Genomic DNA, 15855 nt, shown 5'->3' with positions numbered 1-15855 from the left:
CATTACTCAGAGAATTAATTTTCATTCACTGCAACATGGTACAGTCAGTTTGGAAGGCAGTTTGGTAGTTTCTTGAAAAAGTAAACATACTCGTACTATACGAACAATCAATCACCCTACTTGGTATTCATTCATTCAAAGGAGGTGAAAACATGTCCACACAAACCCTGCAAACAAATGTTTATAGCAAAATTATCCACAATTATCAAAACTTGGGAGTAACAATGATGTCCTTCAACAAGTGAATGGATAAACAAAATGTACACCCATATAATACTATCAGTGATATTATTTCCCAATAATAATTAAGTTCCCCAAATATGGAGAAACCTTAAATGAATATTGCTGTGTAAAAGAAGTCAAACTGAAAATGCTATATACATTGGAAGATTTCAATAATATGACATTCTGGAAAAGGTAAAACTACGGAGATACGGTAAATAGATGGGGAAACAATGGAAACAGTGAGAGACTTTATTTTGGGGGCTCAAAAATCACTGCAAATGGTGACTGCAGCCATGAAATTAAAAGATGCTTGCTCCTTGGAAGCAAGGACATCATATTAAAAAGCAGAGACATTACTTTGCCAACAAAGGTCAGACTAGTCAAAGCTATGGTTTTTCCAGTAGTCATGTATGAATGTGAGACTTGGACTATAAAGAAAGCTGAGCACCGAAGACCGATGCTTTTGAACTGTGCTGTTGGAGAAGACCCTTGAGAGTCCCTTGGACTGCAAGGAGATCCAACCAGTCCATCCTAAAGGAGATCAGCCCTGAATATTCTTTGGAAGGGCTAATGCTGGGGCTCCAATACTTTGGCCACCTGATGCAAAGAACTGAGTCATTGTAAAAGATCCTGATGCTGGGAACGATTGAAGGCAGGAGGAGAAGGGGACGACAGAGGATGAGAGGGTTGAACGGCATCACTGACTTGATGGACATGAGTTTGTGCAAGCTGCGGGAGTTGATGATAGACAGGGAAGCCTGGTGTGCTGCAGTCCGTGGCGTCGCAAAGAGTCAGACATGACTGAGCGACTGATCAGATGGAAGTATTTAAAACATCAGTGGTTGTCAGGGGTTTTGGGGAGAGAAAAGCGGAATGCATTGGTGAGACATAGCAGATCTGTAGGGCTGTGAAACTATTTTGTATGGTTTTATAACGGTGGATATATGTCATGATACATTTGTCAAAACTGTTGGAATATATAATGCAAAGAGTGAACTCTAAAATTAACTATGAAATTTTGTTAATAATCTATCAATATTGGCTCATCAGTTTTAACAAATATACCACACACATTGCAAGATATTAACAATGTAAGAAACTGGGGAGGAATGAGGGAATATACAGAACTCTGAGTTTAGCACTCGAATTTTCTATAAACCTAAAAGTGCACTAGAATCCATTAGAACTCAAATCAAGATGTTAGAGTAAGAGGATGTGGAACTTACCTCCTGCTACAAACACATCAAAAACACATCTATGTGTGGAACAACTCTCAGTAAAAACTAACTAGAGATTAGCAGAAAGACTCCTGTACAACCAAAGCTGCAAGAAAGATCCATACAGAATCAGACAGGAAGGGCAGAGAAGTAGTAGCAGGACCCACACCCTTGGGAGGGAGCTCAGAGGAAATGGCAAATTACATTAGCGGAGACCCTCCCTTGTGAGTGAGCTGTTAGAACCACATATTGGGCTCTGGGGTCTGACAAAGGGAAGACAGGCTACCTTGGTTGTTTGATGGCCCAGGGGACGCCTGAACTCTGCTTGCAGGGAGTGTGAACACTTGCTTGCTCCCGAAGCAGGGCAGAAAGGATAGGTTAAAACCAAATGAGTGATCTGATTGGTTCCTGAGACCAGGCAGGTGCCTGGCCCAGCCTGAGGCAAGCAAATACTCCAGCACCAAAGTGAGGGATGCCATGACCAAGGACGATTGCACGGGTCATCTATCAGAGACCATCTGCATTTCTGATGGTGATCAAACTGTAATGGCCTATGTCATGACCCTTGTGGAATACCCCCACCAGCCCCTCTTGCTCCAGCACTGCTCCCCTCTGGGGCAAGAAGTTGTTGGGTACAGGAAGAGCACACACACAAAGTGAATTGAATCAGCTCCCCCAGGGCTTCTGCTCCAGCAGTGTGGAACTTGACCTTGTCCCTGATAGGGTGGTGACAGTCACAAAGCAGAAGGAAAGCTCTGCCTTATACCTGGTTCTATCTGAAGCCTGTATCTGTGAATCTGCTTCTGTTTTGTTGTACACATTGCTTCATTGTTTTAGATGGAAGTGACATCTAAGATCTCATGTAAGATGTATTTCTATGACTTATTCACTAATCATAATAATCTCTGGGTTCTATTCACATTGCTGCAAATGGAAAAATTTCATTTTCTATTCCTGAGTAATATTTCATTGTATATATGCACACTGTATCTTCTTTATCTGTTCATCTGTCAATGAGCATTGTTTTCATCTCATAGGTATTGTATCTACTATGCTGCTATGAACATTTGGGTGCACGTATTTTTTTGAATTAATGTATTCCTTTTCTTTGGGTAAATATCCAGTAGTGGAACTGCTGAACTGCATGATAGTTCCATTGTTAATTTTATGAGGAAACCCCATACTGTCTACCATGGTGCCTGCACTAATTTGCATTTCCACCAACACTGTACCAGGCTTCCCTTTTCTTCAGATCCTCACTAACACTTGTTATTTCTTGTCTTTTTGATGACAGTCACTCTGACAGTTGTGAGGTGATACCCCATTGTGGTTTTGTTTTGCGTTTCCCTGATGATTAGTGATGTTGAGTATCTTTTTATACGTCTGTTGGTCATCAGTATGTTTTCTTTGGAAAAAAACTAGAATTGAAGTCCTCTGCTCATATTTTAATTGTATTGTTTATTTTTATATTGAGTGGTATGAGTTATTTATATGTTTTGGATATTAGCCTCTTATCTGAAATATTTTTTTGCCAAATAATTTCTCCCATTCAATAAGTTGCTCTTCAGGTGGTGATGCTTTACTTTGCTCTGTAAAAGTTCTTTATTGTGATTGGGTCCCATTTATCTATTTTTACTTTTGCTTTATTTGCCTGAGGAGACAGATTGAAAAAATAATATTAAGACATTTCAAAATGCTTACTGTCTTCATTTACTTCTATGACTTTTATGGTTTCTGGCTTTACATTTAAGTCTTTAAACCATGTTGAATTTATTTTTGCATATGTTATGAGAAAGTAGTCCAGCTTAATTCTTTTGCATGTAATTGTAAAGTTTCTCTAATACTGCTTATTGAAGAGATCAATATTCTTTATTTTATATTATTGCTTCCTTGGTCATAAATTGGCCGTACATGTGCAGGTTTATATTTGGGTTCTCTACTCTGTTCCATTGATCTGTGTGTCTGTTTTTGTGCCAGTACATACTGTTTTCATTATCATAACTTTGTAGTATAGTCTGAAGACAGGAAATGTGATTATCTCTAGTTTTGCTTTTCTTTCTCAAGACTGATTTGAGTCTTTGGGGATCTTTTGTGGTTCCATACTAATTTTGAATTATTTGTTCCAGTTCCATGAAAAATACCATGTTATTTGAAGAATTGCATTGCATCTGTAGACTGCTTTGGGTAATATGGGCATCTTAATAATATTAATTCTTCTAATCCATGAACATGGGATATCTTTCAATTTATTTCTATCATCTTGAGTTTCTTTCATTAATGTTTAGTTTATGGAGTACAAATCTTTCCCCTTCTTGGTTAAATTTATTCCTAGGTATTTTATTCTCTTTGATGCAATTGTAAATGGGATTTTTTTCTTGATTTCTATTTCTGAGAGATCATTATTAGTTTCAGAAATTTAACACATTAGTGTGTATTAATTTTGTATCCTGAAACTTTATTAAATTCATTTATTTGTTCTAATAGTTTTTTGGTGGAGTCTTCAGAGTTGTATATATTATCATGTCATCTCAAACAGCAACAGTTTTACTTCTTTCCAATTTAGATGCATTTTATACCTTTTTGATTGTGGAGTTTAAGTCTTCCAGTACTATGTTAAACAGAAATGGTGAGAGTGGGCATTTTTGTCTTGCTCCTGATCTTATAGGAGAAGATTTCAGCTTTTCACCATTGAGTGTGATGTTCACCAGGCGTTTGTTATAAATGGCCTCTATTTTGCTGAGGTATATCCCCTCTATATCAACCTTGTTTAGAGTTTTCATCATGAAAGGATGTTGAATTTTGTTATGTGCTTTTCTTGCATCTATTGAGATGACCATGTCATCTCATGTCATTAACAAAATGACACCTCATTTATTAATGTGGTGTCTCATGTTGATATATTTGTACGTACTGCATCCTTCTTGCATCCCAGAAGTAAATCCCACTTGAACATGATGTGTGATTTTTTATGAATTATTGAATTCAGCTTGCTAATATTTAGTTGAGGATTTTTCATCTATATTAATCATGGATAATGGTTTGTAATTTTCATTTTATTTTTTTGAAGTATTTTTATATAGGGTTGGTATCAGGGTATTGCTGACCTGGTAGAATGAATTAGAAAGTGTTCCCTCCTTTTCAACTTTTGGAATAGCTGGAGAAGTACGGGTATTAAGTGAAAGTGAAAGTCACTCAGTCATGTCTGACTCATTGTGACTCCATGGAATTCTCCAGGACAGAATACTGGAGTGAGTAGCTTTTCCCTTCTCCGGGGGATATTCCCAACCCAGGGATTGAACCCAGGCCTCCCACATTGCAGGTGGATTCTTTACCAGCTGAGCCACAAGGGAAGCCCAAGAATACTGGAGTGGGTTGCCTATCCCTTCTACAGGGGATCTTCCTGACCCAGGAATCAAACTGGGGTCTCCTGCACTGCAGGTGGATTCTTTACCAACTGAGCTATTGGGGAAACCCTTTCCAAGTTTCTGAAATTTGAAAGTTTCCTACTTTTCAATTTTTTGGAATAGCTGGAGAAGGATAGGTATTAACTGTTTAAATATTTGGTAGAATTTGTCTGTAAAGCCCTTTGTTACCAGACTTCTGTTTGTTGGGAGATTTTTATTACTCATTTAACACCATTATTAGTAATTGACCTGTGAAGGCTTCCTATTTCTTCCAGATGTATTGCTTTTCAGTGATATCAGTCGAAACTTCTCTTTAATTTCTGATTTTATTCATTTAATCCCTCTTTATTTTTTTCATGATGAATCTGGCTAAAGGTCTATTGAGTTTATGTATTCAAATAACCAACTTTTAATTTCATGGATCCCTTTTATTTACTCATTTATTTTGGTCACTCTGTCATTAATTTCCACTCTGCTCTTTATTATTTTCTTCCACTAACTTTGAGGTTTTTTGTTGTTCAGTTGAGACTTGTCCAACACCTTTGCAACCTCATGGACAGTCATGCTCCTCTGTCCATGGAATTCTCCTGGCAAGAATATTGGAGTGGGTTGCCATTTCCTTCTCCAGGGGATCTTCTCAACCTAGGGATCAAACCAGAGACTCCTGCATTCAGTTCAGTTGCTCAGTCATGTCCGACTCTTTGCGACCCCATAGACTGCAGCTTGCCAGGCTTCCCTGTCAATCATGAACACCTGTAGCTTACTCAAACTCATGTCCATTGAGTCAGGGATGCCATTCAACCATCTCATCCTCTGTTGTCCCCTTCTCCTCCTGCCTTCAATCTTCTCAGCATCAGGGTCTTTTCAAATGAGTCCGTTCCTCACATGAGGTGGCCAAAGTATTGGAGCTTCAGCTCCAGCATCAGTCCTTCCAGTGAATATTCAGGACTAATTTCCTTTAGGATGGACTGGTTGGATCTCCTCCAAGTCCAAGGGACTCTCAAGAGTCTTCTCCAACACCACAGTTCAAAAGCATCAATTCTTGGGTGCTCAACTTTCTTTATAGTCCAACTCTCACATCTATACATGACTACTGGAAAAACCATAGCTTTGACTAGACAGACCTCTGTTGGCAAAGTAATGTCTCTGCTTTTTAATATGCTCTCTAGGTTGGTTATGGCTTTTCTTCCAAGGAATAAGCGTCTTTTAATTTCATGGCTGCAGTCACCATCTGCAGTGATTTTGGAGCCCCCGAAATGAAGTATCTCACTGTTCCCATTGTTTCCTCATCTTATTGCCATGAAGTGATGGGACTGGATGCCATGATCTTAGTTTTCTGAATGTTGAGTTTTAAGCCAACTTTTTCACTCTCCTCTTTCACTTTCATCAAGAGGCTCTTTAGTTCTTCATTTTCTGCCATAAGGTGGTGTCATCTGCATATCTGAGATTATGGATATTTCTCCTGGCAATCCTGATTCCAGCTTGTGCTTTATCCACCCCGGCATTTCACATGATGTACTCTGTATATAAGTTAAATAAGCAGGGTGACAATATACAGCCTTGACGTACTCCTTTCTCGAGTTGGAACCAGTCCGTTGTTCCATGTCCTCTTCTAACTGTTGCTTCTTGACCTGCATACAGGTTTCTCGGGAGGCAGGTTAGGTAGTCTGGTATTCCCATTTCTTGAAGAATTTTGCAGTTTATTGTGATCCACCCAGTCAAAGGCTTTGGTGTAGTCAATAAAGCCAAAGCACAAGGCTTCCCTTGTGGCTCAGCTGGTAAAGAATCCACCTGCAAGTGTGGGAGACCTGGGTTCAATCCTTGGGCTTGGAAGATCCCCTGGAGAAGGGAAAGACCACCCACTCCAGTATTCTGGACTGGAGAATTCCATGGACTGTATAGTCCATGGAGTCACGAAGAGTCCGACACAACTGAGCAACTTTCACTTTCACTTTCTTCACTCCTGTATTACAGATAGATTCTTTACAACTGAGACACCAGGGAAGTCTATGATTCTTTTTCTAACTGCTTTAGCTGTAAAGTTAAGATTGCTTGAGATTTTTGTTTCTTGACATAGCCCTGTATTCTTTTTTTAACTGCTTTTTTTGTGTTCCATAGATTTTGAAAAGCCGTGTTTCTCTTTTCATTCATCTTGAAGGTATTGTATAAATTTCTTCTTTTTTTTTTTCAAGTTGATCCTTTGGTTTTTTAGTAGCATGTTGTCTAGTCTCCTTATGTTTGTATTTTTTCCAGTGTTCTTCCTATAATTTATTTCTAGTTTAATACTGTGTAGTCAGAAAACATGTTTGATATGATTTCTGTCTTCTTAATTTAATGTCTTTTGTTATAGATGTTTTAAAAAGTCTATTTTGTTTGATATGAGCATTACTACCCTGGCTTTCTTTCATTTCCATTTGCATGGGATATCTCTTCAATTTCAGTCCTTGTGTGTGTTTAGTTCCGTTCTGGATGTCTTGTAAGTAGCATATAGATTGGTGGGGGTATTTTTTGTTGCTGTTGGTGTTTTTCTTTTCTCTTTTTTGCTTGTTTTCTGCTTTTCAATCCACTGAGCCATCCTCTGTCCTTTCACTGGAGCATTTAGTCCATTTACAGTTAAAGTGTACACCCCTCACACTGTCCTGTTTTTCTGCAATACTCTGTGGAAGGCAGCCTTCACTTGAGCGTTCCTTACACTGTAGACAAGAGGGTTCAGCAACGGGTTGAAAAGACTGTAAAACAGGAAAAGGATTTTCTTCTGTTCCTCTCGGTGACTACTGTCAGGGGACAAGTACACCATCATGGCTATGCCAAAGTAGAACCCAACCACACAGAGGTGGGAGGAGCAGGTGGAGAAGGCTTTCTTGCGGCCCTCCTTTGACTGGATCTTCAAGATGGCCCAGAGGATGTGCATGTAGGAGACCAGCATCAGGGCAAGAGGCCCAACTAAAATAAACACACCTTCAGCAAAGAGGAACATTTCATTGATCCAGATGTCACCACAGGTCACTTTGAGGACAGATTGAATTTCACAGAAGAAGTGGTTCACCTTCTGGGGCCCACAGAAAGGCAGCTGTAGAAACAGACTTACTTGGACTATGGCCAGGCACAATCCACATACCCAGCAAGTGATGGCCAGGAATGTGCACACCCTCCAGTTCATGATGACTGTGTACTGCAGGGGGTGGCAGATCGCTACAAACCGGTCGTAGGACATCACCACCAAAATCAAACACTCCATAGAAGAAAAAATCAAATTAAAAATCATCTGCAAAGTACATAAGACAAAGGAGATGTCTTTTTTGTGTTTCACTAGGTTTGCCAGCAAATTGGGCAAATTGCTAGAAGCATAGGATATGTCAATGATGGCCAGATGAGACAGAAAGTAGTACATGGGGGTGTGTAGTCTGGAGTCGAGGCAGATGAGACCCAAGATCATGCCATTTGCCAGCAGATTGAAGGTATATAACAGGGAGAAGATACCACACAGGACCAATTCCATGTCTTCACTGAGCTGGAATCCTACCAGGATGAATTCTGCAATCCATGATTGATTGCCCTCCATTCCTAAAGACAGTCTGTCAAGGACTAAAGTGTGATGGGAGGGTCACAGCTGGATAACAGTGAAAATAGGAATTATTTATCTAAAGTGAATTAAGAGGAAGTTGGTATACTTGTCCCTGCATTACTGACTTTTTTCCAAATTTTCTTTTTGTTTTCTTTTTATTGTCAAGTAATTCAGATTTTCAGATAAGTATCAGGGAGTATAAACTATACTAATATATAGATTTACCATTTTATACTATACTAGTATATAGATTTTACCAAAAAGCAAAAACATTGCTTTTTTCATGTTTGCCTTATCATTTATTTTCTCTGTGTGCACATAGTATTAATTTTCTGTAGAGCCAACAAGACAAAATTGAAACCATAGTCACCTATTGGCAATTTATATCTAAACCTTTTGGATATTTTTTCTCTATAACATGTATAGTTACTAATGTATTCTCAGTATAATTAGCAAAAACAGGAGATGTAACATTAATACGATTCACTACTCTAAATACAGCATTTCCTGCCCTTGTAGTCTAAGGTTCAAATTTAACATCACATATACTAACCATTTCTTCTAATTTTAAATAATTTGCATTTCTTGCCTTGATGGTGCTATTTTGAAGAATATGAGTTCTTGTTTTGTATAGTGTTTCTCAATGCAGTTTTCCATTTATTGTCCATGTTCTAATTCAGATTAAACATTTTTTTAGCAGAAAATAAATGTTTCCTTCTTAATGCCCTCCATTAACACACAGATAATGTTCATTGGTCTCAGTAATGTTGATGTTCAGGTGGATCATTGGCTAGGTGGTGTTTCCATGTTATTTCTATTATAAAGTTTTTAATCCATAAATTTTTAAGTACTTTGTTTCTTCTAGCTTAACAAACTATCCTATACTCATCTTGTACATTTCCCACTTTAGCTTGGAATCAATTATTTCCCTCAAAATATGTCTTCAATTATTGAAGAATCATTTTAAAATATCTGCTTATATTGGGTGTTGAATAATAGTTTTTTTTATCATCACCGTTGCTACACTTCTGATATCCCCATGTAATAGGGAAAAATATAATTTGGGACAGTATATAGATTGCTAAGTGGATAATAGATTCTTACCTGGACTTGTTTAATCTTAACACATCTTTACTGACTTCTCTTGGGAAGAAAACCTATTTTACTGAATTAACATTACATCATAGAGAATGATCTCAACTCTTATACAGTAATTTTTTTGGCAAAGTAGATTTAGTATCCCCAAGTCATATTATCTTGCTAACCTTTTTTGATTTTCTTTGTTTTCAGGGAATTTTAGTCTTTTGGAAATTTTAGAGTTATAGATTAATGTTTCAATGATCTGATTTACTTTGTGAGTGAAGGGGCATCTACCTCATATGAGATTCTAACACCAAGTTTTCTAAGTATCTTAGAGAAACATAAAAATTGATAAAACATTAAAGAGAAAATACATATGTTAAATATATGTCCAAAGCTGATGATTGTTAATAACTTGTATAAACAATTTTCCATTATTCGCTATACCTATATTTTCATATGTATTTAAAATTATATGGAGAATACTGTGTATCTACTCCTTTCATTTAGAATAGCATCATGTACATTTTTCATATCAATTATTTCTTTGCAATATACTTTAAACATCTATACACTATTTTGTTGCATATGAACATTTTATTTAGTGTATCACCTTCTAACTAGGTTGTGTGGATTATAGTGCTACAGTGACTAAATTTTATATGTATATTTTTATGTATATTTTATTTTCTTATGCTAACTTCTAGGACATGGAAATTCTTGGTCAAATCTATTCCTTCCTATCTTCCCTCCCTGCCATCTTTCCATTCTTCCTTTCATTCTTCCTTTCTTTCTAGCTATTTATCTATATTTCTGTTTACCTATCTAGTTTAAAATAGCCTAAATAAAATTTCTTCTTTTCAATAGACTCATTAAAATAATAGCAGCTCAGTAAACAAAAGACATGCTATTCTTTACTGGGGCAGCTCAGTAACTGAGCTAGGGAGCTTTAAAATATTCCTTTAACTCTAGCCAGTGGATTGGTACTCATTCTATCCTATTTTGTGGTAGGAAAAATATTTCTATCAGAATAGTAATCTTGAGTCTAATAATTATCCATATTAGGCGATAGCATAGGAAAGATTTAGTAAGAAATAACTCTATTGCAAAACTCTTACACTGTTACAGCAAAGAGTTTACTATAACTGTTACCAGAATTCTGTTTTCCGGGATCAGAAGTTACTCTATCAATATATTTATTAGGTTATAAGGTCCTTTTGTTTTTTTGGCCATGTCAGAGCCTTATTCAGAAGAAATGCCTGCCTATAAAGCCTGTAGCCAGGTTATTCTCGAAACAATACAGTTGGTGTATTGGCTGAGAAGGACCACCACTCAACCCCACTGGCAAGTGATGGCAAGAAAGCTGCTGAGGAATAGAAGACAGCTGCCCAGAGCCCAGCAGTCAGAAGCTCCAGGAGCTGGGATGGGGGTAGTCATTACTGTAATACATTTAGTAATATGATTAGAATAATAAATAGTTATTAAATAAATATATGTATACACATATATATGTATTTTATATACACAAGAATTTGTAAAACATGCCCTATTAGATATTCTGAAAAATTATTTCTCAGTCAATTGTAAATTACAGATATATACATAAACTGTGATAGCAGGACTATTGTGCAGCAGTAAATTCATTTAATAGAGACGAAACAGTCAAAAGTGTGAGCACGATGGTGGATAAACAGAACAGAAATAACACAAATCCTGGTGGTTCAGACAGTAAAGAATCTGCCTGCAATGCAGGAGACCTGGGTTCAACTCCTGGATTGGGACAAGCCCTGGAGAAGGGATTGGCAACCCACTCCAGGATTCTTTCCTGGAGAACTCCATGGACAGAAGAGCTGGTGGGCTACAGTCCATGGGATCACCAAGAGTCGGACACAAGTGAGTGACTAACACTTTCATTTTCTTTCACTTACAATGTAAAAATAGTATTAGAGAAACCAAAAAAATCAGCTGTCAGCGGAGAAGTATGAAAAATCATAACACAATCTCCCCATTTTTGAAGTGGAAAGTTCAAAACCAAAGGTACAAATTTGAAGGAGGCAGTTTACAAACACTGAGATCGAGACTTCAGTTTCTGGCAAGATGAGAGACTACACGCCCTATTCCATACTCTTCTCTTAAAAACAACTAACACTAATCCAGAGCCCCTCTGGATTCAACTCTTCTTACTGAAGGAAATTCTAATGTTTCATTTCAAGCAGAAAAGAAGTGATCCCAGAAAGAAAGCTCACATTGTAAAAAAGAAATAAAGAGCAAAGGAGGTAGTACATATGTCTGTAAAACTAAGCAGATATTGATGGTGTGAAGAATACTGGTGGTGTTCTCTGGCTCCTAGAACAAGACTGAACTAAACAGATAACAATGGCACACAGGCGGGGCACAGGCTGACAGACGTTACAAGGTTCCATTCTCCATGCGCTTTGACAGGAAAGCAGAACTACTGACTTTCATTAGCCTTTCCTTCTACTCAGTATTAATTACTTAATTTATTGATAAATTTAGCCCATGAGCAGTCCATATTCCCATTCAAAAATTTAAGAATTATTCTTTAAAAAAAAATGTATGGGAATAAAGCCTGTCAGATGTCTTTACAAATCAACATGTTAAATCTACGTCTGAGTAAGAAGATCAAGAAGACACTAACTCTGTGGAGGGACACAGGTAAGAGCAAAATGGAGCAGAAGAATTAGAAGTAGTTCTCTCTAGAAAAGCAACATCTAAAGGAAAAACCTGTGAAAATAAACCTCTTTGGAATTCTGGAATCTAACCAAAAGCTATAGCAACCACATACACGCTTAACATGGAAAACAAACCTGAAAATCAACCAGAGAGATCCGCAGCATTTTAACTTGCCCTGATATCATCCCCTACTCCCTAGCTCAGGAGCAGTTCTCAAAAAATAGTCTGCACTTCTGATGGACATTCACTACCAAAAGGAGCAGAATATATTTTATACTCACGGAATTCTGGATGTTGGATTTGACCTGTCTGGTGACTCCTTGAAGGATGCACTCAAAGGACTTGCCTTTATTTTGATTAACTCAAAACTCTCCCACCGCTGAGATGGCTACCCAGAGGCACTTGTTGAAAGCCTTTGAAGGCAAAACTATCAGCTGCTGCCACATGAGGCAAGTAACAAAAGTTGGGGTAAACTATAGACTAACATAACACCCTGAGTGGAAGAATTGGAAATAAGATGATTTGGTAAATAGATGATTTGAACAGCTCCCAGATAGTGCTGGGAAACTAGAAGGCCACACACACGACCAGGGCTGGGAAGATGCTCAGTGGGAATCCGAAAAGTCCTGATGCCTTGCCTCTGTCTAAACTCCAGACTCTGCACAGGCAGGAAGCTGTCAGAGTTGTAAATGACCTGGATGAGGTGTGAAGGCAAGTCCCAATACATAAAGAGAGCCATTCATAAAAATGTGAAAGGAGGTTGAAAATACCGACAGAGTTGCTGGATTATAGGCATATATATAGTTTTGAATATGCTTGCTTGCTCATTGGATTACCAGAACCTGAAATGCCCTTATGAGATCTGGTTCTCTATTAGGAGATTATTAAATAGAATGAAGAAAAACAAAAACTCATAATCACAAAGCAGAGAGAAGGTAGGATGAAAAATCAAATTAATTTTGAATAATATTAATAAAACTCTCCTACTCAAAATGTGATTAGAAAAACAATATTGAAATACAAACCAGTTAGTGCTAAAGGTGTATGAGTTAAACAATGAAACCTTATATTCACCCAAGATGTAACTGAATGTGTTGAACAATCTTACAAAGAATCTAACGTAAGCATGATTAAATATTCCAATAGATCAATGAAAGTACTGCATTTATTAAAATTTCAATAAATTATAAGCAGTAAAGAAAATGGGGGTGAAAAAATAGTCACTGCACATGAAAAAAGAATCTATGAGGCATTCAGGAAATAAGTAGTGCCATTCACTTTTAAAAACTCAATAAAGAGGATAAAATACTGGACATTAAAAGAGAAATAATACACTGAAAGATTGTATTTAATACCTATGGCTGATCCATGTTAATGTTTGGCAGAAACCACACAATACTGTAAAGCAATTATCCTACAATTAAAAATAAATAAATTTATATAAAAAGGAATCCACCTAGACCTCAACATATATAGACAAGGGGTAGATTCTTCATTTGAATATTTTATTTTATTCATTTATTCCCTTCTAATTGTATTGAATTACAATTGACATGCAACACTTTATAAGTTTAAGGTGTACAGCATAACAATTTGACTTACATACCTTCTGATCTGCTGACCATGATAAGCAGAGTAAACATCCATCATCTCATATAGACACAAAAATATTTTTTTCTTGTGAGAATTTTGGATTAACTCTCTTATTAATGTTTACATATAGTACACAGCTCTGTTAATTATATTCACCATGTACATTACATTCCTAGAAGACTTATTTATTCCATAACTAAAAGTTTGTACCTTAGGATCACCATGTCCTCCTCAACTATTCCTCACCTTCAGTCCTACAAATCTGGTGTCTTTTTCTACGAGTTTGCTTTTTTGTTATTTGAAGGAAAATTGACCTGTAACACTACGTTAGTGCTGGGTGGACAACAGAGGGACACATTCTTGGAAATTTAGCTCACAGGCACGATAAAGACTGAGAGGTGAAATATAAACAAGATAAACATTCCAGAGAGATAATAAGGGATGTGATTTAAAAAAAAACAATATTTGAAGCAGTTTTACCAAAAATGTTCCAAATGGAACAAAGACTTAACTTCCAAATTGGTAAACATGCATTCTGAAAGAATACAGGAAAGGTAAATACACCCATACGGACTTGAAGAACTTCTAATAATTAAAGATAAAATAAATCTTTACATCAAAAATTTGAGATTAAGATTGGTTAAAAATAAATTCTCAATAAATATCAATTAACAAATGCTTGCCTATCATTTTCCTCTTTACAAAAAATAGTTGCCTAGGGCTGCCATAACAAATTAAAATCTTAGTTTTTGTTTCATAAGTTTTGCAATTTTTAATAAAAGCGATAGTTTCATTTGTCTCTTAAAGTATTTTGTTGCACTATTGTCCCAAGATCAAAAGGAAATGTTAAAAACACTAAAGATAAAAGTGTCTACATAGGATCAACAATTTGACTAACAGTAAATTTCTTATCAGCAAGATATGAAGACAATAAGGTATTATCTCTAATGTCTCAAGAGGCAGAGAATCTCTCAATCAAGAATTTTATAACTGCAAGAACTCTCTTGAATGAATGAGAACAAAATGAAATTTTTTCACATGTAAATTTTAAATGTTTAGAGCCTATAGCTATTTAGAAAACCAATAAAGAAAATTCCCCATTATGGTAGAAATGAATTCAGAAATCAAAGTAATAAAATATAGTCTTATATTTAATAACTTATGGGCTATGAAATAATTATTTTGATATTTAAAAATGATAAAAGTAAAATTTGAAAAACATAAATGAAAAAAGAAAGAATATTTGATAAAAAAGAGTGCTAAATTCTTGAAGAGGCTCAAAATGCTGAATGATACTAAATTTATTACCATATATCATGTATTTTTATGTTAGCACTTCAAGAAGCCATCAATCAAAAAACGATAGATTCTATGATTTTAAAAATTATACTGCAAAAGCATTGAAGCATCATCAATCAAAAAAGAAGGAAGAATGCAAGGAAAAAACAGAAAAAGAGAAAAAAATGGTTGATATTTAGAAAAAACAAAATAAAAAATAAGTCTATCAGCTAGTGCATTAAATGTAAATGAATTAAATCTCCATCAAGATAGAGATGGTCATATCAGATTAAAAACAGAAAATCCACATACAAACCTTTACGATGTCACATTTAAACATAAATGTACAGAGACATACACATACACTCAAAACCAAAAATGATGATTGATAGTAAAATGATGAGAAAACATGTTTCATGCCAACAGTGGCTGGTGATAGCAATACTGATATCAGACCAAAGGATAGAAGGATATGTATAAGATACTGGGCTGTGCTTAGTCACTCAGTCGAGTCTGACTCTTCACAACCCCATGGACCGTAGCCCGCCAGGCTCCTCTGTCCACGGGGATTCTCCAGGCAAGAATACTGAGATGAGTTGCCATACCCTCCTCCAGGGGATCTTCCCAACCCAAGGATCGAACCCAGGTCTCCTGTATTGCAGGAGGATTCTTTACTGTTTGAGCCACCAGGGAGGCCCATATAAGATACTACAAAGTTGTAATAAAATGAACAATTTGCCAAAAGAAGAAAATTCACTATAAAATAATTTAGCAACGTTTGTATAGAAGACAAGTTTTT

At 36.5% G+C, this 15855-nt stretch overlaps 2 protein-coding genes across 2 annotated transcripts in view; both read right to left on the bottom strand.

The window, feature by feature from the left end:
* The window catches only part of OR2A7 (olfactory receptor family 2 subfamily A member 7), a 343842-nt gene that overhangs the window by 11399 nt on the left and 316588 nt on the right, over positions 1 to 15855 (bottom strand). The gene's annotated exons all lie outside the window — the stretch shown is intronic.
* Positions 7017 to 8968, bottom strand: LOC145524077 (olfactory receptor 2A2-like). Its single transcript, XM_081535599.1, has one exon. It carries the CDS (start codon positions 8406 to 8408, stop codon positions 7476 to 7478), a length of 933 nt encoding a protein of 310 aa, XP_081391725.1. The 5' UTR covers positions 8409 to 8968; the 3' UTR covers positions 7017 to 7475.

This window comes from Giraffa tippelskirchi, chromosome 10 (genome assembly GCF_054371585.1).
Source record: "Giraffa tippelskirchi isolate mGirTip1 chromosome 10, T2T-mGirTip1v1.2.pri, whole genome shotgun sequence".
NCBI lineage: Eukaryota > Metazoa > Chordata > Mammalia > Artiodactyla > Giraffidae > Giraffa > Giraffa tippelskirchi.
This window is presented reverse-complemented; position numbering and strand designations above follow the sequence as displayed.